The sequence below is a fragment of the Tenrec ecaudatus genome, chromosome 14 (genome assembly GCF_050624435.1).
Source record: "Tenrec ecaudatus isolate mTenEca1 chromosome 14, mTenEca1.hap1, whole genome shotgun sequence".
NCBI classification, from domain to species: Eukaryota; Metazoa; Chordata; class Mammalia; order Afrosoricida; family Tenrecidae; genus Tenrec; species Tenrec ecaudatus.
This window is the reverse complement of record NC_134543.1, coordinates 53,709,328-53,732,614: the sequence shown is the minus strand read 5'-3', so window position 1 is coordinate 53,732,614 and position 23,287 is coordinate 53,709,328. Positions and strand designations below refer to the sequence as shown.

At 47.5% G+C, this 23,287-nt stretch overlaps 1 protein-coding gene across 4 annotated transcripts in view; it reads left to right on the top strand.

Moving 5' to 3' along the window:
• FRMD6 (FERM domain containing 6) overlaps positions 1-22,784 on the top strand; it is a 252,187-nt gene extending 229,403 nt beyond the window's left edge. For 3 of the 4 annotated variants that reach the window (XM_075530974.1, XM_075530976.1, XM_075530973.1), the window contains 9 exons: positions 41-227; positions 2,507-2,662; positions 5,879-5,944; positions 6,783-6,851; positions 9,513-9,687; positions 13,002-13,340; positions 14,063-14,194; positions 16,990-17,081; positions 19,789-22,784. In XM_075530974.1, the coding sequence (XP_075387089.1) occupies positions 41-227; positions 2,507-2,662; positions 5,879-5,944; positions 6,783-6,851; positions 9,513-9,687; positions 13,002-13,340; positions 14,063-14,194; positions 16,990-17,081; positions 19,789-20,073 (1,501 nt within the window). In that variant the 3' untranslated portion in view covers positions 20,074-22,784. The remainder of the gene's footprint in view (positions 1-40; positions 228-2,506; positions 2,663-5,878; positions 5,945-6,782; positions 6,852-9,512; positions 9,688-13,001; positions 13,341-14,062; positions 14,195-16,989; positions 17,082-19,788) is intronic. The other variant, XM_075530977.1, reaches the window with a different exon arrangement.
• Positions 22,785-23,287: the final 503 nt, after the last annotated feature.

Sequence of the window (23,287 nt, the reverse complement as noted above, 5' to 3'; positions counted from 1 at the left end):
TCCATCAAAATGTGACTTCTGTTTTCTTTCACTTTCCTAGTGACAGAGCTGCGAGATTCTATTACTACTGGCACCTGAGAAAGCAAGTTCTTCATTCGCAGTGTGTGCTCCGGGAGGAGGCCTACTTCCTGCTGGCAGCCTTTGCCTTGCAGGCGGATCTTGGAAACTTCAAAAGAAATAAGCACTATGGAAAATACTTTGAGCCCGAGGCTTACTTCCCACCGTGGGTAGGCGCTGTTTTCAAATCCTAAAGAGTGCTTTTTAAAAGCACATTTCTAGTTCATGATGCTGCTACTCAGGCTGCTTCAGGACCTGGGGACCCAGATGTTTTATGTGCAGTAACCCCCTTTCCTGATTTCCCCATCCCAAAGCTGACACTGAGAGTGCAGCACATGCGACGTCTGGGTGCTCTCTTACTTCTTATCTGCTTACGCTCGCGGGGCAGAGGATGTCTGTCTATCCTAAAGATGGTGATGGAGCATCTCAGAAGAACAGTGATTATGTGTGTGTGTGTGTGTCTGTCTGTCTGTCTGTCTATCTATCTATCTTCTATCTCAAAAGAACAGTGATTATGTGTGTGTATCTGTATCTATCTTCTATCTAATCTTTACTTCCCAATTATAACAGGACTTCAAAATGTTCCATTATCTTTTGATTTCAGCTTCCCGTTGACTTCCTGAAACAGTGTGTACATCCGTAGCCCCTTTCCCACCTGATTTCCTCTCTCATCACTTTACTGACGGCGGTCTCCCTAAGGAGGTGGCTGGTTTGCCACATCTGAGGGGACGGGGGACCACATCGTGCCTTTTCCTGAATGTCACTTGTAATCCATCGTAGGCGATCTTATTCACAAGCATGTTTTCAACAACCGCCTCCATGCTGCCAACTCCCGGGTCTGTCCCCCTGTACCCACATTATAATTGGCTAGCCCTATTCAAGATGGCCCCGATTCAATTCATCTGCTTCCCACTTCAGAGCTCTGTGTTTCCATCTCTCTGTCCCCAAGCTCAGGATGTGACATGGTCATCCACTCAGTTGCCTAGAGACTTGAGAGTCATAAAAGAGGCCCCCTGGTCACTGACTCTATGCCTCCCCTCTCCAGTCCATTAACAACATCCTCCGTTACACAACTTACAAAATAAAATACTTCTGCACCTCTGCTATTACGCTGGGTAATAGCGGGCAAACTGTCCAGTTGTCCAGCGCTTCTCTGGGCTTAATACATCCCTGCAGATTAGTCAGTGTTTGCCTGCGCCCTCCAAATGATCTCGTTTCCTGCCCCAAAGGGCGGCGTATCACGGTAGCCTCTTCCACTTCTCGGTACTTCTCCCCGAAGTCGTTTGCAGGACTTAGAGAAACCATGAGGAGGGTCAGGCTTCTACATATCAAAGTCCCTTGGACCAAACTGAGCCTGTGTTCACACTGCCTGGGTAGCTGTCTTCACTGGATCTTGGTGATTTAAACCAGTTTCCCAATTCGTGCACCACGGCGTCTCTAGTGTGCCCGAAGTTTCCAGTCTCCCCAGCCCGTAGGATGGCCAAACCCATGTCTTTTGGCACCCTTAAAAAACAGTATTTGCTGTGTATGCTTGGCATGGAAAAGGTTGTCAAGTCCTGGCACGGTTCATCCCCATACGAAGGCTAGGATTCTAGGAAGAAAACATCCTAACAAACATTGGTAATCAGCCAATCATTTATCATGTTTAATTATCTGTAAACTACCTAAGAGAAACAGTGCCAACATCTATAAAGATATTTTTAAATGATCGACTCCTTTTTAAAAATTTTTAACTGTGATCATTTTAAGCTGTGCTTTTCTTGATCGCTTTGCATAATTCTTTCCATTTATTGCAATTTTTATAAAATCAGTCCAAGCTTTAACTAATCAACACCTTTCTCTCAGCCGGCAGCTGCTGCGTACTCCGTATTTTTGACTTCTAAGGGCCTAACCCACCAACGACGGATGAAAATTTAAGCCCCAGTGGATTTTGCTGAGTATCAGAATGCCGTTGTTTTCCCTTACATACTCAAATAGAATGATCATATTCAGCCGCTTATGCAAGAACCCAAAATGCTTCAAAGACTTCTTCCCGGTCCAATGCCTTTTTTGGATTAACCTTCAGAACCTCCCACTTAGTGGCTGTAATTTTAGAAGAATTTAAATAGGATCCAGGACCTGAAGATGTGCTGGCAGTCGAGGTGTTTCTTGCCATCAGTCACCGTGCACACAGTGAAGGAAGCTCGGCTGGCATGCCCCGTGTTATTTCCTTGGGGACTTTAAAGGCTATAGGACACATTACCACTACCACCACCCACAACAGAAAAATTGACTTCATAGCTTACAAATATTAGTTGCCTCGGTCTAGTAACCTAGCAGAGGGTGATTTTCTGATGGAAATTCGCCAATGTATACGGCCTATTTTCGGTGCTCTTCCTCTCACCCTCGGGGTGTGGGTGGGACACACATCCCCCCAACAACTGCGTTGCACACCCTTGTACTCCAACAGGTTGTTTCCAAGCGGGGGAAGGCCTACATCCTGAAGCACATTCCCAACATGCACAAGGATCAGTTTGCGCTGACCGCTCCCGAGGCCCATCTGAAATATATCAAAGAGGCTGTCCGCCTGGATGATGTGGCGGTGCACTACTACCGATTGTACAAGGTACAAAACTGCAGCGGTCTGCAACTCTTGGCGGGGGTGGGGGGAGGGTTGGAGCCCTTTCCAGTTGAGTGAAGTTTTTATTAAAAACTGTGATTTCATTTTCAAACAGGCATTTCAGAGAATGAGATCTGGACCACTGTTTGTGATCGTAGGTCAGGCTTGGAAGCAAGGATGTTGTTCCTCTGGTCTAGAAGCAGATGTGCTACTTTTTAATGGTCCTAACAATGAGACGGCACATTGGCTACCCACCATGGATGTGGCTTTGCAGTGATTCCGAATAGTTGTCTTTCTCCTCAAAGCTGCCCTTCTGCTTTGGGAAGTAAAACCTGCAACTGGTTTCCTCCTGATTTTTTATCTTCTGCAAAGCGAAGCTATACCTGTGCTGTAGCCATAAATAATAAGAATGTGACCGTAACCACAGACGTTTACTGAACAACGGTTTTTGTTGGATACACGTTATCTTTTCCTCTTTGGATCCCCACAACTTGTAATCTTCATATAATAGGCCAGGAAGGTGAAATACTTCATCAAAGATCACAAAACTAGTGTCCTAGAGTCAGTATTTAACCCTGACCTTGACAGCAGAGGCGTCCACTCTGGAGTCCACTAGTCTCCTTTTCAGCCTGTTCTTTCAGCCTCATGTTCCCGTCCCGCATTGAAGATCACACGTCCAGTAACAGTGGGAGGCGGGCTCTGCAGGGACTCACTCTCCCCCCTGCTTGTTGTCATCTTCCTTTCCCGTCCTCCTCCTCCTGCCTCATTCAGCAAGTACCACGTCATTGGGAAGAGCTCCCAAATACCCCCCTGGAAGCACCTAAAAGTGTGTTCTTCGACCAAATGAGACGTGCTGCTGATGGTGGTCTGTTGGCCCCAAATGCCTGGGATTGAGTCCCAGCTTTGCCTCTCGCTATGTGATTCGAGGCAAACTACTTAACCTCTCCATGCTTTTGTTTACCTGTGGTTAAAATGGGGTCAATAACTCACCAACCTCTTAGGATTATTGACACATAAAGGCGTTAATTGATGAGCGTTGCTTATGACAGTGTTGAGTATAACGCACTTGGTGCCCTGTGACCATTAATGACCATCATCATCATGCTTGCTGCCTCCACGATCCCCTTTCCTGCACGGTTAACGCGGCTAGACCAGCGGAGACTAGATGGTGCTTTGTATCTAGTGTTAGATAATCGTTCTGGCTGGTTCACAACATTGAGTAGGCCCAAGGGATACACTGTTAATTCTCTCTCATTCTTGAAAGACACCCTTGGGTTCCCTAAGATGTCTGGCTAAATTCCTGAAAGGACTGGGGTTTCTGTTGTTTTGGCAGTGGTGGTGTGGTTGTTGTATAAAGAGATTCCATCTGTGACTATAGCAGCACCTGACTCTGCCCTGTTCCTGCATGGTGAGAAAATGCAAAGAAATGAACATTGGACCATCAGTTCGTGTTTTAAGATGTATTGGGAATTTCAATGCTGTATTAGAATTACGTGGGTTTGAAATTAGATCTCAGTGGAAACCCTGGGTATCTGTTTATTGTTGGGATCCGAGGCAAATATAACCATGACTCTGGGCCATCTCTCAGTGGGAGTGATGCCAAGCACTTTACAAGGCTGGGGAGATTCAATGAGATAATGATTCTGAAATAACTAGGTGGAGTGCTTGGTATATGAGTGAATGCTCAATAAATATTCATTGTTTTTATGGCTTATTTGCTATGAGAGCTTCCTATCTTAAAGAGCCCATTTAAGAACCATGCAGGTAAAGTATTTATACTCAACTTATCTTTTGTGTAAAAATTAGTATTTTCAAATTTGCTTAAAGTATTGTACACTTCTCTCCTACCTGCTCAAAGCAAGATATTTAAGAAAACTATAACTGAATAAAAAGGGGAAATGATTATGGTTAGCTTATGGGTAGAGTTGCCATTCTTTGCAGCAGTCAGGTAGCAGGAATCTAAATGGCCTCATTTAGAGGTAGACAGAGACGATAAGGTACACAGTGGACAAGGAGCGTTCTAGAGGGGGCGAAATCTGTGGCCCTCTCCTACCATACAAGTACAACCAGCATTGTTATGAGCATAATCGTATTTCAAGAAGCAGTCGAAGAACTCTGGAAAGGAAATTGGCCTCAACTCATCTTGGGATAGATTGGTTTCTCCTTTAAACCCATACTGTGTGCTTCTTTCTTGATGTAAAAAATGGATTCGTTGAGGGACCCAGCCCATGTAGTGAAAATCGACTATGTCTTTGCTTGACCATGCCGGTCATGGATGCATTTTCTAAGCATATGTTTTCCTGTGTTCATGGGGAAACTGCCACTATACACAATAAAAATCTCCATAGAATTGTTTTTTATTTTAAAAATTCTCATATTAGGAAAAAATTGGTTGCCAAGTAATTTTACTTAACTTCTTCATGCCTACACAGACAGGTATTACAGATGGATACTTTTCTCTTTATACCCCTAGTAGTTTATTTTTAATGGATTATGACTTAGTTGGTAAAATGTCTAGCATATTGGGCAGTGATCATTGTAGATGTTAAAAGTAAGTATTTTTGGTTCTAAACTAACTGAGCATAAAGTTTTTACAGCTTTGTCTTCTGTCTCATGAGCGTGCTTTTAAAGCTTAGTCACTTTCCTCTCATGTTGCCTTTGGAGGTAGAAGACTGGCCAGTTTTAAATGTAAAAAGTCTAGTGCATCTCAGAACACATCAGCATATGTATTAAAATACAAGTATCATGATGTAATAATGTAGGGCAAAACCTACATTACCTCTGAAATATCAGGTTTTCAAAGTTGAATACTACTGATATTAATGGAGTATGTCTTTGTGGTTCTCATAAATCTTGGAGAGAAAAACTCACTCACTCACCCACTGCCACTACGACAGTGCCCCTCATAGCAACCCGGTGGGACAGGGTAGAACTGACTGCCCCCGTGGGCTTCCCGAGACGGTAACGCTTCACGGGAGTGGGAAGCCTCGCCTTCTTCCCACCGAGCTGCTGGCGGTTTCAGACTGCTGTCCTTGTGACCATTGCAGCTCTACTCGTAACCACTCTCACCAGGTCGCCTCCTTCAGGGAAAACTAGGGCTATGAAAAGACAACGTATTTGAAGTCTAAAACTTTCCAATGACCCCCCATCCCCCCTTTTTGGGTGCTGAATTGTCCATTGTAGAAGAAAAATATTATTTTTCATAAACTGTAATTCCTACAGGATAAAAGAGAAATTGAAGCTTCACTGACCCTGGGATTGACAATGCGGGGAATACAGATTTTTCAGGTGGGTAAATGGAAAATAAATGGCCAGTGGTGCGGGCAGTATATTTACAGCGTGGCAGAGCGGTCCTGCAATGGGTGGTTCATTTCTTGCCATTGATTGGCCATGGTTTTCCTTTTGTCTGGCACAGTGGATGAGGCGGGATGGATGTAGTAAGTCTGACCAATTGCAGACAGTAATAAATTCTCTATAGCAGAAACCTTAAGCCAAAGAATAGCCCAGGTTCATCATTAACAAATCACTACAAGACCATCAGTATCCAGAAATGCCTAAGTGGCAGGGATTTTCAATGCTCTCTTTTATTCCCTGGAACACTCAAAACGCGATGGGGTGGGCAGGGGGGTGGTAGGGATGATTGCCATTACTATGGTACCTGACTAGGTGTTTTAATTTCTGTTGCCCTCTGCTGATGGACTTTGTTCCTTGGATAAGTACTAATTGCCACCTTTTTGTGGAGGGCGTGGTCTTAGCCTCCTGCCAGAGATTGTAAGACCATCTTATCTTCGATGTAGGCAAAATGTCCAGTTAGGAAAGTCTCGGTGTTTCATCTTATCACTGTAATGTCTGCATCCTTTATACTTCTTGTCATATAAGTTTAGGAATAAACCAGAAGGGGAAGGTGGTCACAGAAAAGCCTGGTGAATGTAGCCACTCGGGAACCAGAAGCTTCAGAATGACATTGCTCATTTTACAGTTACTGTCTGCACTTCTCAAAGCGAGTTAGGGACTGTGTTCACATTTCAATGACTGACCTTCAGTTTTCTGGGAGAGACTCAGAGCCACTGGAGAGGCTCTGCCCATCTGCCTGGTGACCCCAGATGACTTGTCTTCCTTTCTACAGAATTTAGATGAAGAAAAACAGTTACTTTATGATTTCCCCTGGACAAACGTTGGAAAGCTGGTGTTCGTGGTAAGTTTACAATGAACTCACTAGGAAGAATGACTCACCACTTATTTTGTGTGGGCTTTACAGTGTTGCTTTGGCTGGCTCTGGTCTTAAAACAGTGTCGTCCTAGGTGAAAAAGTTTTTGTTTTGTTTTTGAAGTTGAAGGAAATTAACCTTCTTGTGTTCTTAGGCATGCCCTCTAATCCTCAGCACGCATCCATGATGAGCTTAAAAGCAAAGAACCTTGTAACAAAAGAAATTACCAATTCTAATTTATGTATCTGGTCCCTACCACACCACTGTAAATCATTCCAGTTGCAGAAGAAATGGTGGTGGGAAAAGTCGGGATGGGTTCTCAAGCTAATCCGCAAAGCCGCAGCTGAGGGATTAGAAAGCAGAAAGCTGTCGTCCCAGGGTCCATCATTCCTCGCAGGGTGGAGGTTGGCTGGTTCTTCTGGAAGTTAGCCTCTTTCTGAGTGAACCTAAAGAGTCCTCTGTGAAGAAAGATGTTTCTGTTGTGATCGGACTGTCTGAAACCCACCACTGTACAGAAGTTCCACACTTCCATCAGGAAGAGTGCTCTTCTTGTTTCACCACTGGGAAGGATACACTTTTGTTAGAGCAATTACTTGACCTTCCCCACCCCTCCAGCTGTGTCTACCTTGCCAACTGTCTCTGGGTTCTATTTTGGGCGGGGGGGGGGGGGGTGCTGGGAAGGGAGGGAGAAATGTAAGGGTTTAAAGAGTATAGAATGTAAACATTTGCTTGTCATTAAAATCTGTGATTTTACTTTGCTCAGAAATTCTTAGGGAAAGAGCCCACGCACATCATCAGAGCAGGAAGCTGAGGGTTTCGACACGTGCGCTGCTTTCGCTCCCATAAGGAGAGGGAATATACAAATAAAGGAGTACTTTGCCAAGCAGAGCGTGGGCACTGACTCACACTGCCCCTGAGTCCAAAGACCTGTTTCTGCCCAGTTGCCTGTAATTACTTGGGTGCAATTCACCCTTGTGTCCCTGTGCTCACCCGGCACAGTCAGTGGGACCTGGCCGGCCTCCTCCCAGCACTGCTGTTCAGTCCTTTGTTTGAAAGGGTCCCCGTTCCATGAAACCGGGCCGATTGTAACCTTCCCTGCCACTTTCATGTCCCGTAGTGAGTGGCAATAAAATGAAGGGCATTTGAAATTGAGGGTTTTTTTTTTTCAGAAGTCCAGGTTCCCAGGCTCCTGAGTCTAGTTGTACGTCAGCATCATCTGAGGTGCTTGTTCAAAGTACCGATGTCCAGGCCTCCTCCTCGCACCCTCGGAGATGGTGCATCTGGATGGCAAACAGGAATCTATTTTGACAAGTTTCCCAAAAGATTCGACCAGCTTTGCCTAACTGTGTGGCCTTGGCCAAGTTTTTTAAATCTCTAAGTGCCTCCGGGGCTTTATCCTAACATGAGGATAACTGACCCTCCCCCAGCAGAGTATTGTGGGTATTGTTGGATTCCAACATTTAAAATCTCCAGGTGAGTCCTTTTAAAATACGAAACCCAGAGGTAAACGGTCCCATCCCAATCTGGATCCTCCGAACCCACACTGCTCCGTGTGGACCCCGAGGCGTAGAGTTGAAGTTGCTTCCCTCCCAGTCTTACCCTCCCTCCAGCTAAGAGTCAGTACATCTGGAATATCCCTTTTGTAATCCTGTTGCCCTATCAATTATTAGCAAAGTTAAAGGTGCATCTCATAACTATAAGAAGCTTTGCCAGCCCTCAACTTAGAACTTTGTGTTTTTGAAACCAGGCTAACTTGTGAGAATGAGATTCCTTTTATGACTCTGTGGATCGCTGTTTGTTTGTCTTTTTCTTTCCCACCTCATCCCCCCCTTAGCCCCTCAAGCTTCCACCGCCCTCTTTTTCTTCCAGCTAGCAAAGTTTCCCATTTCTTCTTAACCCTAAATAGGACTTCTGTATTGCTCACTATCATAACCCCTTATTTATACCATTTTCAGAACTTGTCATAAGCTATAATTATATTGTGTGTATATATACTAGCTCTCTTACCAAAATATAGCTCCAAGAGGGTAGAGACCTTGCCTTTCTCCTTCACTGTCACTTTTTAGCAACAGGCCCAGTCCTGTCGTAACAGCCATATAGGACAGCGTAGAACTGCCCCTTTGGGTTTCTGAGACTGTAAGTTTTTATGGAATTAGAAAGTCTCCTCTTTCTCCCACCGAGCGGCTGGTGATTTCAAACTGCTGGCTTCCTGGTCAGCGTTGTAGGACATACGCCACTATGCCGCTGACTCCGTGGCAGTGGGATTTGAGATTTGAGCCCAGTGCTTGGCCCACAGTGAATGTGCCAGCAAATATTTGGATACATTAACCCCGTGTAGGACCCCTAGCCCCTTGTTTGAGTCAGGGAGTGAAGTTGCATTTTCTTCCCATCACATGAATGGCCTGAGGGGCCGAGGCACCAAGCACACCCCTCGGTTTCCATTACAGTCAGTGTTTGCCGCAATCTTTGGCAGTTCTGTGCTGTGGCATTTTGAACGAGAAAGCAATGGGTTGTCCGTCAGGAGTTTTAAATAGCGTGTTGTCCACCTAATTCTAACTCTATCGTGTTCCTACCCGATGGACAATGTGGAGAAGCTCTTGCAAACGAGAGCTGTTCTCCCTGGATTTGATGCATGCTGCCTCTCCACAGGGTAAGAGATTCGAGATCTTGCCAGATGGCCTGCCCTCGGCCAGGAAGCTCATCTACTACACGGGGTGCCCCTCACGCTCCAGACACCTCCTGCAGCTCCTGAGCAACAGCCACCGCCTCCACATGAGCCTGCAGCCTGTGCTGCGCCACATCCGGAAGCTGGAGGAAAACGAAGGTATGGCACGGGGTCGGGACAGGGGAAGCAAGCGGCACGTTAGCCACCCATCAGCCAGGGCTGCAGGCTCCTGGACACAGGCGAGTCAGGGACGGGGACTTTCCAGCATTCCCACTGACATCTCGGCACTGCCCAGGAAGTCAAAGGCTGGTGGGGGGCCCATGGACTATAGCGCCCCTTCAGAGTGGGAACATAGCGCCTCCAAGCGTTTCTCTCTGCGTGCCTGGCAAGTCCCCGCTACGGGCCATAGGGGTGCAGGCCAAGGGTGCTGTTGACCTTGCATCTCGGGCTTCTCTGCCCATGGAGTTCCTTCCAGGGTTATTTTCCCTCAGGTTAGTGTGGCTGTAAAGGGGGAGCCCGGGGTATTCCCAGCCTCTCTGATTGACAGCAGGGGAGCCGCCAAGCCTGACCCAGCAAGAAGGACAGAGAAAGGAAGTTTTCCTCTAAGATCGAAGCAGCTGGACCTGTAGGGGCTCTGCTAAGACACAGACCATGTAAAGCAACCCCCCATCTTCTCAAAAAAAACCCCAAAACTTTGGTTGGAGACCCCTGAGTTCTGGGCCCAGGAAAGGCCAGTAGATCCTGGCAGGGAGGAGGAAGTCAAGCATGGGGGTTCTCTAAGGTCAGACACTACACACGCACACAGACCATCATCATCATCCTGACACCACCACCACCATTGTTCTCCAAACAGCCCGTCTGAGTTTGACACCCTGGGGCTGCTGGATTTGGCACACTGCAAATTTGAAGTCCCCAAAATGCTATGTGGCCTATAGGTTTATTTTTAAGAGCCTTCCATGTGTCTTCGGAGTCACTCTGTGGTAATTCTGATAACTAGATTTGGGGTGTTCGTGTGCACACCAGGATCTTAGCAGGCTCATATCTTAGGTCCACATCTGAAAAAGGTCAGGACCCCTGAGACCTCCCCTTTCCTGCAGAGACACACCCAATACTGGCCCTCCGTGAAGCCCCCGGAAGACCGGTGCAGGTGGCGTGCACCGCCGGGTTTCACTCCAAAGCCGCCTCTCCCCTTGGTGAGGCTCCGATTGGAGATCTCATCATGATTCCAGTAGCAGCGAGAGCATGAATCATTTCCCACGCTGCGCCCTTCCTCAGAGAGGACTGGCCGGGGCCATCAGGTGTATTGGCTGCTGCCGCCGCCAGGCTGCCTATTCCTCCCGCAGTGACTCATGACTGTGACATGAATACTAAGAGGAATTCAGATGGGACCAAAGTGCCAGGAAAGCTTGCGAGGCTAGGTGGCCAGTTTGGTGTCCACCCCGTCACTTGCCAAGAGAGCCTTCTTCCTCAGGGGTCAGTTTGGCGTCCTGAGAAGCCCACTTGTCTCATCCGCTCTCTGCCAGCAGCGTCTTTAATAAATTCCTGTTGAGACAACCTTAAAGGGGACCCTTTAGAGCCTAAAGGAATGAGGGAACCTCCCCTGCAGGTTCTAAGGTAAAATTACAAAGAATTCAGCATTCTTGAGAGGAGACGGCTTTGTCTGCGGCTGAGCATACAGCGCCAAGTGTATTTGGGGACGGAATGCGTAGGAGGATGAAGGAACGGTGGAGTTGTGAATGGCCTCTTTGATTCAGATGATTAGAGATCGATTTTGAGGGGAAGTCCTATTTTTGGGGTCAGCCACAGAAAACATAAGAAACCCACCTCCCCGCCCGGCTGCTAGCGAGAAGAGCGGCTGCACTTGGTTCTGAACCTGGGAGCAAAAGGTGTCTGGAAACTGGTGGCAAGGTCTTTGTTTTCTAACACCCTAGGGGGTCTTTTCTCCTTCACTTTCTTTCCACTCTTTCCAGGGCCATAGAGTTTTTCAAACGACTGCGAATAGAAGCAGTGAGGTGAATTTTGCAAACCCCTTCACCACCACACACACACACACCACACACCACACACACATGCACACCACACACACACATACACCACACACACACACACACACACACCACACACACACCACACACACACACACACACACACACCCCGCCGTCATCACTCCCGTTGCTTCGGCAAATAGAAATGATTAGACCATGGGCTCTCGGAAGGACAGGCTGCGTGAGGCCATCGCGTGCGGGGCAGTGAGGTGTGTGTTAGGCTCCAGTGTCTGGAGTGTGGTCATACACACTCGTCTTTGTGTCCAGCCTGACCCCCAAAGCAGTGGTTCTCAGCCTTCCTCATGCCGTCACCCTTTCATACGGGTGCTCAGGTTGTGGTGACCCCCCAGCCATAACATTATTCTTATTGCTACTTCATCACTGTCATTTTGCTACAGTGATGAATCGTCATGTAAGTATCTGATATGCAAGATGTATTTTCATGGTTACAAATTGAACATAAAGAAAGCATAGTGATGAATCACAAAAACAATATGTAATTATATATTGTGACATATTTATTTCTAATGACAAATAAATGAAATTTTGTCTTGAAGCATGGCGTAGCATAGGTAACAGTCTGCACGCTGGGTGCACGTATATGGGCGGGCCTCCCGGAGATGATAGAGGAGCAGTGTCTCGGTTCCTATGACCATCTAAAAAATGTGTTTTCTGATGGTGCTAGGCGACCCCTGGGAAGGTCGCGACCCACAGGTTGAGAACCACTGTCCTGGAGCTACATGGCTGGCCTGGAGCCCCAGATTGTAGCATAGCCTTCCCCAGACTTTCGTTAATTTTGCATTCACTTCCCAGAAAACACACCTTTTCCTGCTGACACTACACACACACATACACCACCCCATCTCACAGTTCCCTAATGTGTTGTTTTAAATTTTTATCTGAAACACGAAAGAATTATCATTTTTTCAGTAGTACAAAAATGATAATTTAGTGTTTCAGATTAAACATTTAAAACAGAAGAACACTTCCGCTCCCTTGCACTTTTATACTGATGAGAATTAAGAACACATTACCGAAGCTGACTGCCACATCTTCCTACCAAGGAGCAGCTAGTAGCCTCAAACCACCAACCTCTCCATCAGCAACCGAGTGCTTACCCGCAGTACCCCAGGGCCCCATAGGGTCGATTCCTGAGCTTGCCTCCTGGTGGGTCCACAAGGATGGACCGGCAAGAAGTGCTCTGCCGACCACCTGTAGCCGGGTTCTGTCCTACTTAAAGCTCCCAAGTCTTCTCAGTAGTTCATGGAGCCCCTCATATCTGTTGTACGGGTCTTAGGTCACTTTGCAATCTTCTCATTGTCGCTGCTTTCCAAACCCCTTGCTCATGGCCCGGTGACTTATGTAAGCTCCCCTAGTTCCTGCCGTCCGCGTTGAATAACAGGACGGGCTGTGCTCTTCCACACCCAGAGAAGAAGCAGTACCGGGAATCTTACATCAGCGACAACCTGGACCTGGACATGGACCAGCTGGAAAAGCGGTCGCGGGCCAGCGGGAGCAGCGCCGGCAGCTTGAAGCACAAGCGCCTCTCGCGCCACTCCACCGCCAGCCACAGCAGCTCCCACACCTCAGGAATCGAGGCAGACACCAAGCCGCCGCGGGACGCCGGCCCCGAGGACGGCTACTCGGGCAGCGCCATCCACCGCAGGCTGCGAACCTGCAGCTCCATGACCAGCCACGGCAGCTCCCACACCTCCGGCGTAGAGAGCGGCGGCAAGGACCGGTTGGAGGAGGACTCCCAGGACGACGGTAACCTCCTCTGAGACCCTCCCTCCCATCTCACACTGTCTTCTCCTGCCTCGGTTTCTCTCTCATCCACTCTCTCCAAGTACGGCTTCTGTAGAATGGATGTCTGGGAGCAGCAACTAAGATGCAGCTCAGGGTACGGAGGGGCCATCTTGCCGTTTCCCTCTGTGCCCGGCCTGAGTTGATAATGTTGTGAACAGGGCAGCCCTCGAGTTCCGACCCTGAGAAGCCACAGGCCTGGCTGCTCAGAGGTTTGGAGTCCTAGGGGGTTGTGAGGAGTGAAACGAGGGCTGTCAGTCCTGCAGCCTTCTTGTCTCTCTGTCTGATCCCCAAGTGAGGGTCACAGAGTAGGGGACAGTGGTAGCGACAGGGGGCAGGGATTGTAAAGGTGTGAGGCCCGGCCATTTGGATAATGATCCATCTGCATCCGTGTGCCCTTTGTCCGAGCAGCATGGTAGAAATGCCTGTCTTCTTGGTTAAAGGAAAAAGGAATCAACAGATCACAGGTTTTAGAAGACAAGTGGGCGACACAGAAATCTTACAAAGAAGAGTATAAGCGTCATTGAGTTGAGAATGGTCCTTACAGGACCGGCTAGAAGAGTCTCATTCACAAACTGATTTTCATGTCTGAATAATCATATGGCCTCGCCCAAAGTGTAACGCGGGGACTGTGTGTGGTGGCACTGATGCCACCCCGTGTCTTTTCCTTCCTCTGTACATCTCAGAAATAGAGATGTTGGTGGATGACCCCCGAGACCTGGAGCCGACCACCGAAGAGTCCCTGGAAGTCAGCTCAGACATGTGCATCTACATCACGGAGGACATGCTCACGTCTCAGAACCTGAACAGACACTCTGGTGAGCCTCTCCAGACGGAGAAGGTGCCACGAAATGGGAGTGGGGGAGCGAGGGGCCTGGGTTTTAGATGGAACTGGAATAAGCACCTTCACACATCAGTGGCGTCAATCATAGGAACAAGTGCCTCTGTGGAAGAGAAAAGTGGGGGGAGTTGGGATGGATCCCGTAGAATGAAGAATTAGCACCTTCTATCCACGCTTTGGACAAATGATCATTTGTAATCAAATGTTGGGTTTGTTTTGGCTTTTGCTATTTTAAAGTCAAGACATCAGGGCCAGAAACAGCTCAGAGACCCTTCAGTCTGGTCTCTGTCTTTGGACCCATGAGAAAACCTAAAGATTAGGAAGGATGCGTCCTACACGGCTGGAAGCACAGGTCAGGTTTCCACCTCTGTTGGGTGTGTTACATGACAGTGGGCACAGTACGCTGAAGGAAACACGGCCAAGGTAGACATAAAACAATGCTTAAATTCCACATCTGACTAATTCTAATTTGTCAGCGGATTTCCAAGTGATGTTCACATCGATTTAAACAGAAGGGAAAGCTATACAGATGTTATCTCTGGATTATGATAGGGGGGTTTTGTTTATTCATCCTTCTTTCCTTTCACCTTCCTGGTTCTCCAAATTCTCTACCAAACATTGGGCTGGACAGGGCAAGCTATGACAAAATAATGCTTTATAAATTATCAAGGGCTCATGAGGGAGGGGGAAAAAGAGGACCTGATTGATGCAAAGGGCTTAAGTGGAGAGCAAATGCTTTGAAATTGATGAGGGCAAAGAATGTACAGATGTGCTTTACACGTTTGATGTATGTATGGATTGTGATAAGAATTGTATGAGCCCCTAATAAAATATTTTTTAAATTTAAAAACAGAACAAAACATTGAGCCGGATGGCATCAAGCAGAAGTAGGGTATGTCCCTCGCCTGTGCGGAAGTTTGATGGGCAGGGCTCCATGTGTGCATGATGAGAGTGGGTTTTGACTTCTCCGGGGCAGACTTCACCTAGGGGCAGGTTATCCAGGTCTGCTGCCCAGCGCACATGTAGCAGGAAGTCCAAAAGGAGCCACACCGCGTTCCAACCAATGCAGAAATCTACGTTCCAGGGAGGGCTTGTTCAAAAGTTTAACAGTTTAGAGCAGGTGTCCTCAAACTGCGGCCCGCGGGCCACCTGCGGCCCACCGAGGACATTTATCTGGCCTGCCGGGTGTTTTTGCCCCGTTTGTTTTTTTACTTCAAAATAAGATATGTGCAGTGTGCACAGGAATTTGTTCACAGTTTTTTTGTGAACTATAGTCCAGCCCTCCAACGGGTTTGAGGACCCCTGGTTTAGAAGATAAAGATCCTCCTAGAGAGGGCCGGGCTGCTCAAAGCAGTTTGCCTTTGCCCAGGGCACATGCGCGTCTCTGAGTCCTCACGGAGGGGTTTTGCTGACATGAAAAGCAAGAGCATCGTCATGTCCCCACTGATGTGAGTGTTACACACTTAAGGTATGCAGCACCGTGTCAGACGCTGCAGTCTCCTGAGCTGCGTTTAGACTTTCTGGAGGAAACACACAGAGTCATTTCTGTAGGTTTCCAGGAGTGAGCTGAATGGAAGTCCTGTTGTCGAGGTTCCTTCTCTAGGACGGGAGCGTGCTTTTCTTCGGAAGCCATCTGGCCATAGTTCAGATGCGAAGTTTGAGTCCTCAACTTGCTTATCTGTCTTGTCTGCAAAGGAAAATTTCTGTTTCAGTTTACAGCTGCAGTTCTTGTTAGTCCTTTACCGAAACCTTTTTAGGGGTATATCACTCACATCCCACATTCATATAGAGAGGTGTGTCAGCCCTAGATTTGTTTCCAAAAAAAGTTAGCCACTCATCTGTCCTGGCCCCGAGCAGGGGAAGGCTCAGGGCTCTTTGGGCCCAGAGGTCCAGCACTGGATGCTTCCCATCCCATTGCGCTCTCTTACCTTGGGGCTCACTGGCAGGGACTTGTGCTCCAGGCCCTATCTGCTCTCCAAAGAGGCTCCTGGGAATGCAGAGGCGCCACATGCAGAGTTACTGTAGAACTGCCAGGTCGGGGCTGTTATTAGCCCCGTGGATAGAGAAGGAGGCTGAGATCACAGAGGGTAAGTAGCCAACCAGGATTCAGCGCAAATACTTGTCTAGGCCAGGTTCCAGATCACTCTGTAACCAGAGCCCCCACAACTGCCCAGCATGAGTGCTATGGGGGAATCCTGGGCAGAAAGCGCTCCTGGGTATAGGATACAGGGCTGCTTCCCAGTGACAGCCTTTGTTTTTATCACTAACTTCACCATACTAAGAACTTCATTGGAAAGGTAGTTTGGAAGATTCACCCCTGAACTCCATCCCTATAACTTTCCCCGCACATTTATCCCATCTCCCTCTACGTGTATTGTAACACAAGGGCGCAGGTATCCTGTCCTTGGTGTCTGCCACCCAAGATCGCAGTGAGATTTGTCACGAACGGTTACTACGGGGTGATGCCTTCTTGGTAGTTGTTGTTCGGTGCCCAAGTTGGCCCCGACTCAGTGATCCTTGGTCCACCAGAAGGACGGTCTCTGCTCTGCAGTCCATTGGGGCCCATCGCTGCATCTGCTGGGGCAGCCTGGGGGCCCCTGCAGGGTCTCCCTCTTCTCTGGCCTCTGCTTTGCTAAACGTGATGTCCTTTCCCGGGGACTGCTTAGGCTTTCTTGATAACCGGTTTCTTAGCAGTAGGAGGCCGGGTGAATCATGATCATCTTTGGCAAGAGGTGTGAATAAATGGAGTTTTCCCTTTCTGTTTTCCATCAGGATTAATTGTAAAGGAAATTGGCTCATCCACCTCCAGTTCCTCAGAGACCGTGGTCAAGCTTCGTGGCCAGAGCACTGATTCTCTTCCGCAGGTATTTAAAGAATTAAACGCTGTTTATAGCAAATGGTATGTGTGTGTGATAGAGAGAGAATGAAAATTTAAAAACCCTAAAATACTGGATGAAAACACTAGATGTATTCTGGATCTATTTGCTACTTCAAATCCATTGTTTTTTCTGTGGATGAAGTATGCTCTTTGCTTCACACTTTAAAGAAGTGGGGGCCTCCAATCCTTAGCCTTCAGGACTGCCGTGGGTTTTGTTGATGGACCTCAGCAGCGTGGGAGGGGATTCTGTTGTCAGAGGTACTATGGCAGAAAGGTTTCTACACTCTGTTTTCCCATCGAACTTGAACGTTCCAAGCGAGCTAAGCTAGAGCGTGTGAGAACCTGTGATCACCGGGAAAGCTATCAAAATGCCCAAAGATAGAAGATAAACTATCCTGAAACTCAGGATTTCAACATATCACCACTGATTTTTAGTCACTCTGCCCCCATCTCTATGCGCTTTTCTTTCATTGGCTCCATCAAAAACCTATTTGCTTCCAGAAACAAAAAAATTAATGTAGCAGAAAACTTTCATTGTGAGTAGGTAGGATTGCAGCCAGGCCCAGGGCCCCTGCTCCTCCAAACTGGCTGGCCAGAAATCATTTTCTAAAAGAGCCCAATGCTTAAGGTAAACCTGTGTCTGCTACATTGCTTGCGAGGCTCTTGCTGGACTTGAAGGTGGCTTTGGGACCAGTTCTTGAAAAGCTCACTTTGCAAAAGGATACCTAAGGGCAGATGACGAGGATGGGTCACCGCCAAGGCCATAAACCCAGAAGGCTGGGTTCTAGGAGAATCAAAATGGTTTTGTCTATGCCCCGGCTCCTGCCAGCAAGCACCATTGCGTTTTCTCTCTTTGATATTCTTCGTGTGTTCTGCCGCCTTCTCTGTTCCTTGTGCCCTACCCCCGCTTGCTCTGTAGTCATGCTTTTTCTGAAGACTCCGTGAGTAATGTTGGAAACGGTGTGTGTAGTATGAGGACTGGGACCACATGTCCCAGAGTCCATCTGCCCGAGCCTGCATCCCGGCTCTGCCCCTCCACATGCACCCTGGTTGTTCATGGGCACTCAGGGCCCCAGCCAGGCACGGGGAGTAAAATGGCGTGCTCCTTCCTGCCTCTTGGATTTGCGTTGAGGATGATGCGGTCTCTGTCGACCCTGGGAAGACTACCCAAGTACCAGGGTTCATCCACCCAGCACTACTGAGCCTTGCCAGCAGTGCCACAAGACTTCAACCAAATGTCTGATATCAAAATTGGTCTTTGGCCCACACCGCATTCTCATCTCCTGGTGCTTTTGCCTCTAGCAGCAGGGAGACGGGCACCCATCAAAGGAATACAGTGCTTGCTTTCCTTAAATAACCAACTAGCTTTCATGCTTGCGATTATCCACATTCCCATCTGACCGAGTTTATCTCCAGCCACTGCCACCTCTGGACAGTGACCTCTGAAATCCCCACCTCCTGCTGCTCTTGGGCTGGGCAGGACCCGACTCTCAGTGCGCAGGGGCTGCCTCCAGTCCTGGTGCTTGCCCCCAACCTCCTCAGCCCCAAGAAGACTTCATGTTGATTCTCTAGCCAAGAATTCTGACTTTTTGAAAACGGTCTTCCGCAAACAGTTTCTTGAGCAACCGTTTTGTTCCTCCATTTCTTATTAGAGAATAACGGGCTTCTGCCTGAGTACTGTCCCACTGCATTACCCGATCCTAGCACAAACAAACAAAAAGAGTAGTTTACCCTCTGCATCCTTATTTTAAGGTAGTTGCTTAATTTTTGAGATGCTAGAGATAGTGCTTGTCTACACTTTGGCTATTTTTATGTAAAATGAGGAGATAATAGCTTCTGCCTGTGGAGCTATTAGTAGCCCTGCGTGGTGGAGTGGTTACACAGTGGGCTGCCAACCACAAGGTCTGCAGTTCAAAGCCACCAGCTCCTCTCTGGAAGAAAGATGAGGCTTTCTAGGGTCTTGAAACCCTCCAGGGCAGTTCTGTTCGGCATGGAATCAGCTCAATGGCCGTGAATTTGAATTTATAAAGCTGTCAAGAGCCCTGGTGGTATAGTGGGTTAGATGGTATTGTGCTGCTAACTACCAGGTCAGCAGTTCAAGCTCATCAAGTCCTCCTCAGGAGAAAGATGATGTAGCTCTACCCTGCCCTGCGGGTCACTGTGAGTTGGAATCGCTTCAATGGCAGTGGGTCGTAGAGCTGTAAGGAAAAGTAGATGAAGTACTACGTACATGTCGAGCGTTCGATCAGGACTTGGCACAGATGAGAGGGCCTCAAAAGGTTTGTGGGGAAAATGAAAAGATAATGGAATTTTTCCACGAAAGTTTTGAAGCCCTTTGTCGGGGTATGCAATACATCGTAGCTGCTGTTATTGCCAGTGGTCAAGGTACTCCTATCTTCCCCGGCAAGCCTGCCTCATTGGCAACCAAGATCAGTACGCTTTTGCATCAGCCGTTGCTCTTAGCAGTTACATGTTGGGCTGCTAACAGGCAGGGCAGCGGTTTGAAACCACCAGCCGCTCCTTCGGAGAAGGGCAGGGCTTTCTCTACCCGGGAAGCGTCCCAGTGTAAAGATCACCAGGAGCCGTTCTACCCTGCCCCGGGGGCTCGTCACGAGCTGGAATCGACTCAGTGGTGGTGAGTTTAGTTTTGGTTTATGCTCTTAACGTTGCGTTAACCTCTCCATATTTTGCAGACTATTTGTCGAAAACCAAAGACCTCCACCGATAGACACAGCTTGAGCCTCGATGACATTAGACTCTACCAGAAAGACTTCTTGCGCATTGCAGGTCTGTGTCAGGACACTGCCCAGAGCTACACCTTTGGATGTGGCCATGAACTGGACGAGGACGGCCTCTACTGCCACAGCTGCCTGGCTCAGCAGTGCGTCAACATCCAAGACACTTTTCCCGTCAAGAGAACCAGCAAATACTTCTCTCTGGATCTCACTCATGATGAGGTTCCAGAGTTCGTTGTATAAAGTCCTCCTTCGGGCAGCCTGCTGTTGCCTGGGCGCTGTGTAAGCCATGAGTCTTTTCTCTATTACTCATTCCATATTTTCTTCACCCCAAACTTAGCTCTTCCTTTATATTTGTGATGGAAACAAAAGCCTTGGGACAATTGCACTTTAAGTATTATGCAGAAGTGACATTAACCACAGAGACTGTGCAGCGACACGGATGCACTACTGTTTACCAAGCTTTCCGAGTTTTGGACAGTGGTATGTGCTTGTTCGTTTGTTTAGTTTTCAGATTGATTATGCTTAACATCACGTCACGTATCACGTGAAAGATGTTTTGGATTCATTTGTTGGCTTGTAAGTTTGTTGTTGTTGTTCTTTGTACTTTCTTTTTCCACCCTCCCTCGTGAAATGCTTGTGTTTGAGGGAGTAGACGGCGGGTCTCGCTTCTTTGGGCAGAGAGAACAGTGCCTGCGTAGATAGCCAGCATCGCCTCTCTCGGGCGAGCCCAGAGCGAAGCCGAGGGAAGTGGTCAAAGTCACTTGGGTCTAGAAAGCCAAAGATAAGTCTGTCCATGCCAGCCCAGAATCAAGGAGACGTGATGTAAGCAATAACCAGAGACTATGCATGATGCGATGCCTTGTGACTCCTTCACGCCTGGTCAGTGCCATATCCCCCACGCTGGTCGTGCGTGCAGTTCCTCATCCAAGTTCCCAGATCAACTATGCCCACATCATAAAGCATATTGTGAAGTTTACAAAACTATTGTTAAAACTGTCTAGGTGTATTAGAAGATGTTTCTGCTCCGCGGTGATTTTTTTGGTTGCTAGTTTTTAATCACTAACAAATTGTGGTGATCCTGGTTTCTGCTCAACCAAAGTACCCTAACTATATGTCTGTGTTATCCATATGTAAATGCATAGGGGGTGTTTATATTTGCCCAGAGCTTGCTCCCTTCATGTGGGCTTCCGTGGCTATCTTGTATGAATAGGCTTCCTTGTGTGGTACTTATCTCACCCGGAGTGAATGATGCAGCCGTCTGCATGCGCGCAAGCAGAGATAGCAATTGGGGGTAACTGTTTGCTCCTGTGTCTTTTGTTGTGACTCTCACCCCTGATTTGTGTAATAGAATTATTTGGGGAGCTCTGCCGGGCTGGGGGAAGCACCAATGCCTGGTTCCCACTGTACATCAATTCAGTTAGTCTCTGATGGTGAGACCCCTGACAGAATTACCTGTTCTTTTAAAGTTCACCAAATGGATCTACTACGTAGCAGGATTGAAAAACCAGTGATCCAGAGGGTGTTGCTTTGTTTTGAACTCATTTGGAGGAAGAGTATGCAAGAAATATTAATATATCCGAAAAGACCATTTTTAAGTCGGTTACTGCTGTGCTGCCGTTGATGGTACGTAATGAACCCAAGTCAGGAACTTGCTATTAACCTTTTGATATATGGAAAATGTACTTCACACTTCAGGAGAGAACTTCATAGCACAATGTCTTTCTATGAGAGGTTTTTAATGATTTAGTATTTTACATTTGTTTACCATATTTTGATACACCCTATTTTCTACCTGCGAGGTTTTATTAACAAAACAAAGCAAAAGCCGTGTGTTATTTTCTAAAGAAAGTCATATTTTTATACAAAATTATGTTTTCAGGTAACAGAGAAATAGACTTAGGGTACAGCAGAGCCTAAGCAGTGTTATTCGTCGACGTGAGTCAGTATTACAGAACTGAACGAAGGTGAGCGCGGGGCGGATCCCACCTGCACTGCACTGCGCATGCCTGTGCGTGACGTGACGTGGTCAGTGTATCCTTAACAGACCTGGTCCGATGAGCTCAACCTGACCTTACTTAAAGGGAGAGAAACCGGGGGGAAGGGGAAAGAGGAGATTTCTATAGAGCTCTATAGTCATGAATTATTTTGCTTTGATCAAACGCTTTAAAAGAACCAAAGTTTCAGATACCAGCATGTGTAAATGTACCCCGTTCTCTGTGTCACGGGATAAACGTCTGACAGGACTGTCCGTGACGAGTTTGTCATTGCATTGCCCGCTTCGTACAGAGGCTCCGGGGACACACCCACAAGGGCCCCACGGCGTGGGGCGGTGCATTTCTTTAGCTCTTAGTGTTTCTTGTAAACATGGAGGTGGGGGGGTTCATATTTAATGAAGCAAGCAGGGCTTTCTACTCGTCTTTCCTCTCTCCTTCAGCCAGTCTGGCTGTAGGCTTTCACCAGCGTGGGGGGGGGCGGTTTGCACACCCACTTCTGATTGGATTCGTGGGGCGCCCTGTGGATTTTCCAGGTGAAACATGCCAAGGAGCAGGTTTGCTTTCTGACCCACTGTGTGCAGCAGAATTTCATATCTGTATATCTAGAAATCCGTTTTGGGAAAAAAATTACATTTTTGTATTTGGAAATTGTTTGAAAAAAAAGAAAGAAAAGTGTAAAGCTGTTATTTATTCTGCCTTTGTTACATGTCCATTGCTAGCCAGTATACCGATTTGGTATATCCTGCCTCTACACCCTTGACATTTGTATTTGCAACAATGAGCTTTATATCGACATAAACTGTAAATAATCCTTTCTGTGAAAGGATCATCATATCAGGATGATACCAAACGTGTGTTTAAAAAAAAAGAAAGAAAAAAACTACATTATTTTGGAATTATTTCTGATAGGTATTTCGTGGTAAGATTAACAGTCAATAAAGTTCCTTTTTATTTGTCTTTCGAGTGTCTTGTTATTCTGACACCTCTCAGTTAAGCAAGAAGCAGGCGGGTGTTCATCTGCCTGTAATGGAGCGCATTCACGGGCAAGCCCGAGGCGGTATGATGGAACCCTGTGGTGCGGAGCTGTTGGAGCCGGCAGGCCGTGCCGGCCCCTGTTCGTGCACTAGATTACAGGTGCTCGCTCCCTAGCCGCCGCCCCCCCCGCCCCCCCACCCCCCCCACACACACACACACGTACACACGAGGCCCGCTTGGTCCCTGCGGGAGGAGAAGGAGCTAAGGCTCCATGCTGTTGAGAGATGGTGGCTTCCAAACTAGAACTGAAAGGGCCCTCATTTTCAAGATCTAACAAGATACCTATATATTCTTATGAAAATAAGCATGTGACATATGCTCTTAAAATCGCATTGGAGTTCTGGGTTTCATTAAAACAAGGAAAAAGGCAAAGTAGTTGCACTTAGAAGCATGTGTTCCCAAGGCTGGTGTGAGGGCAGCCGGCG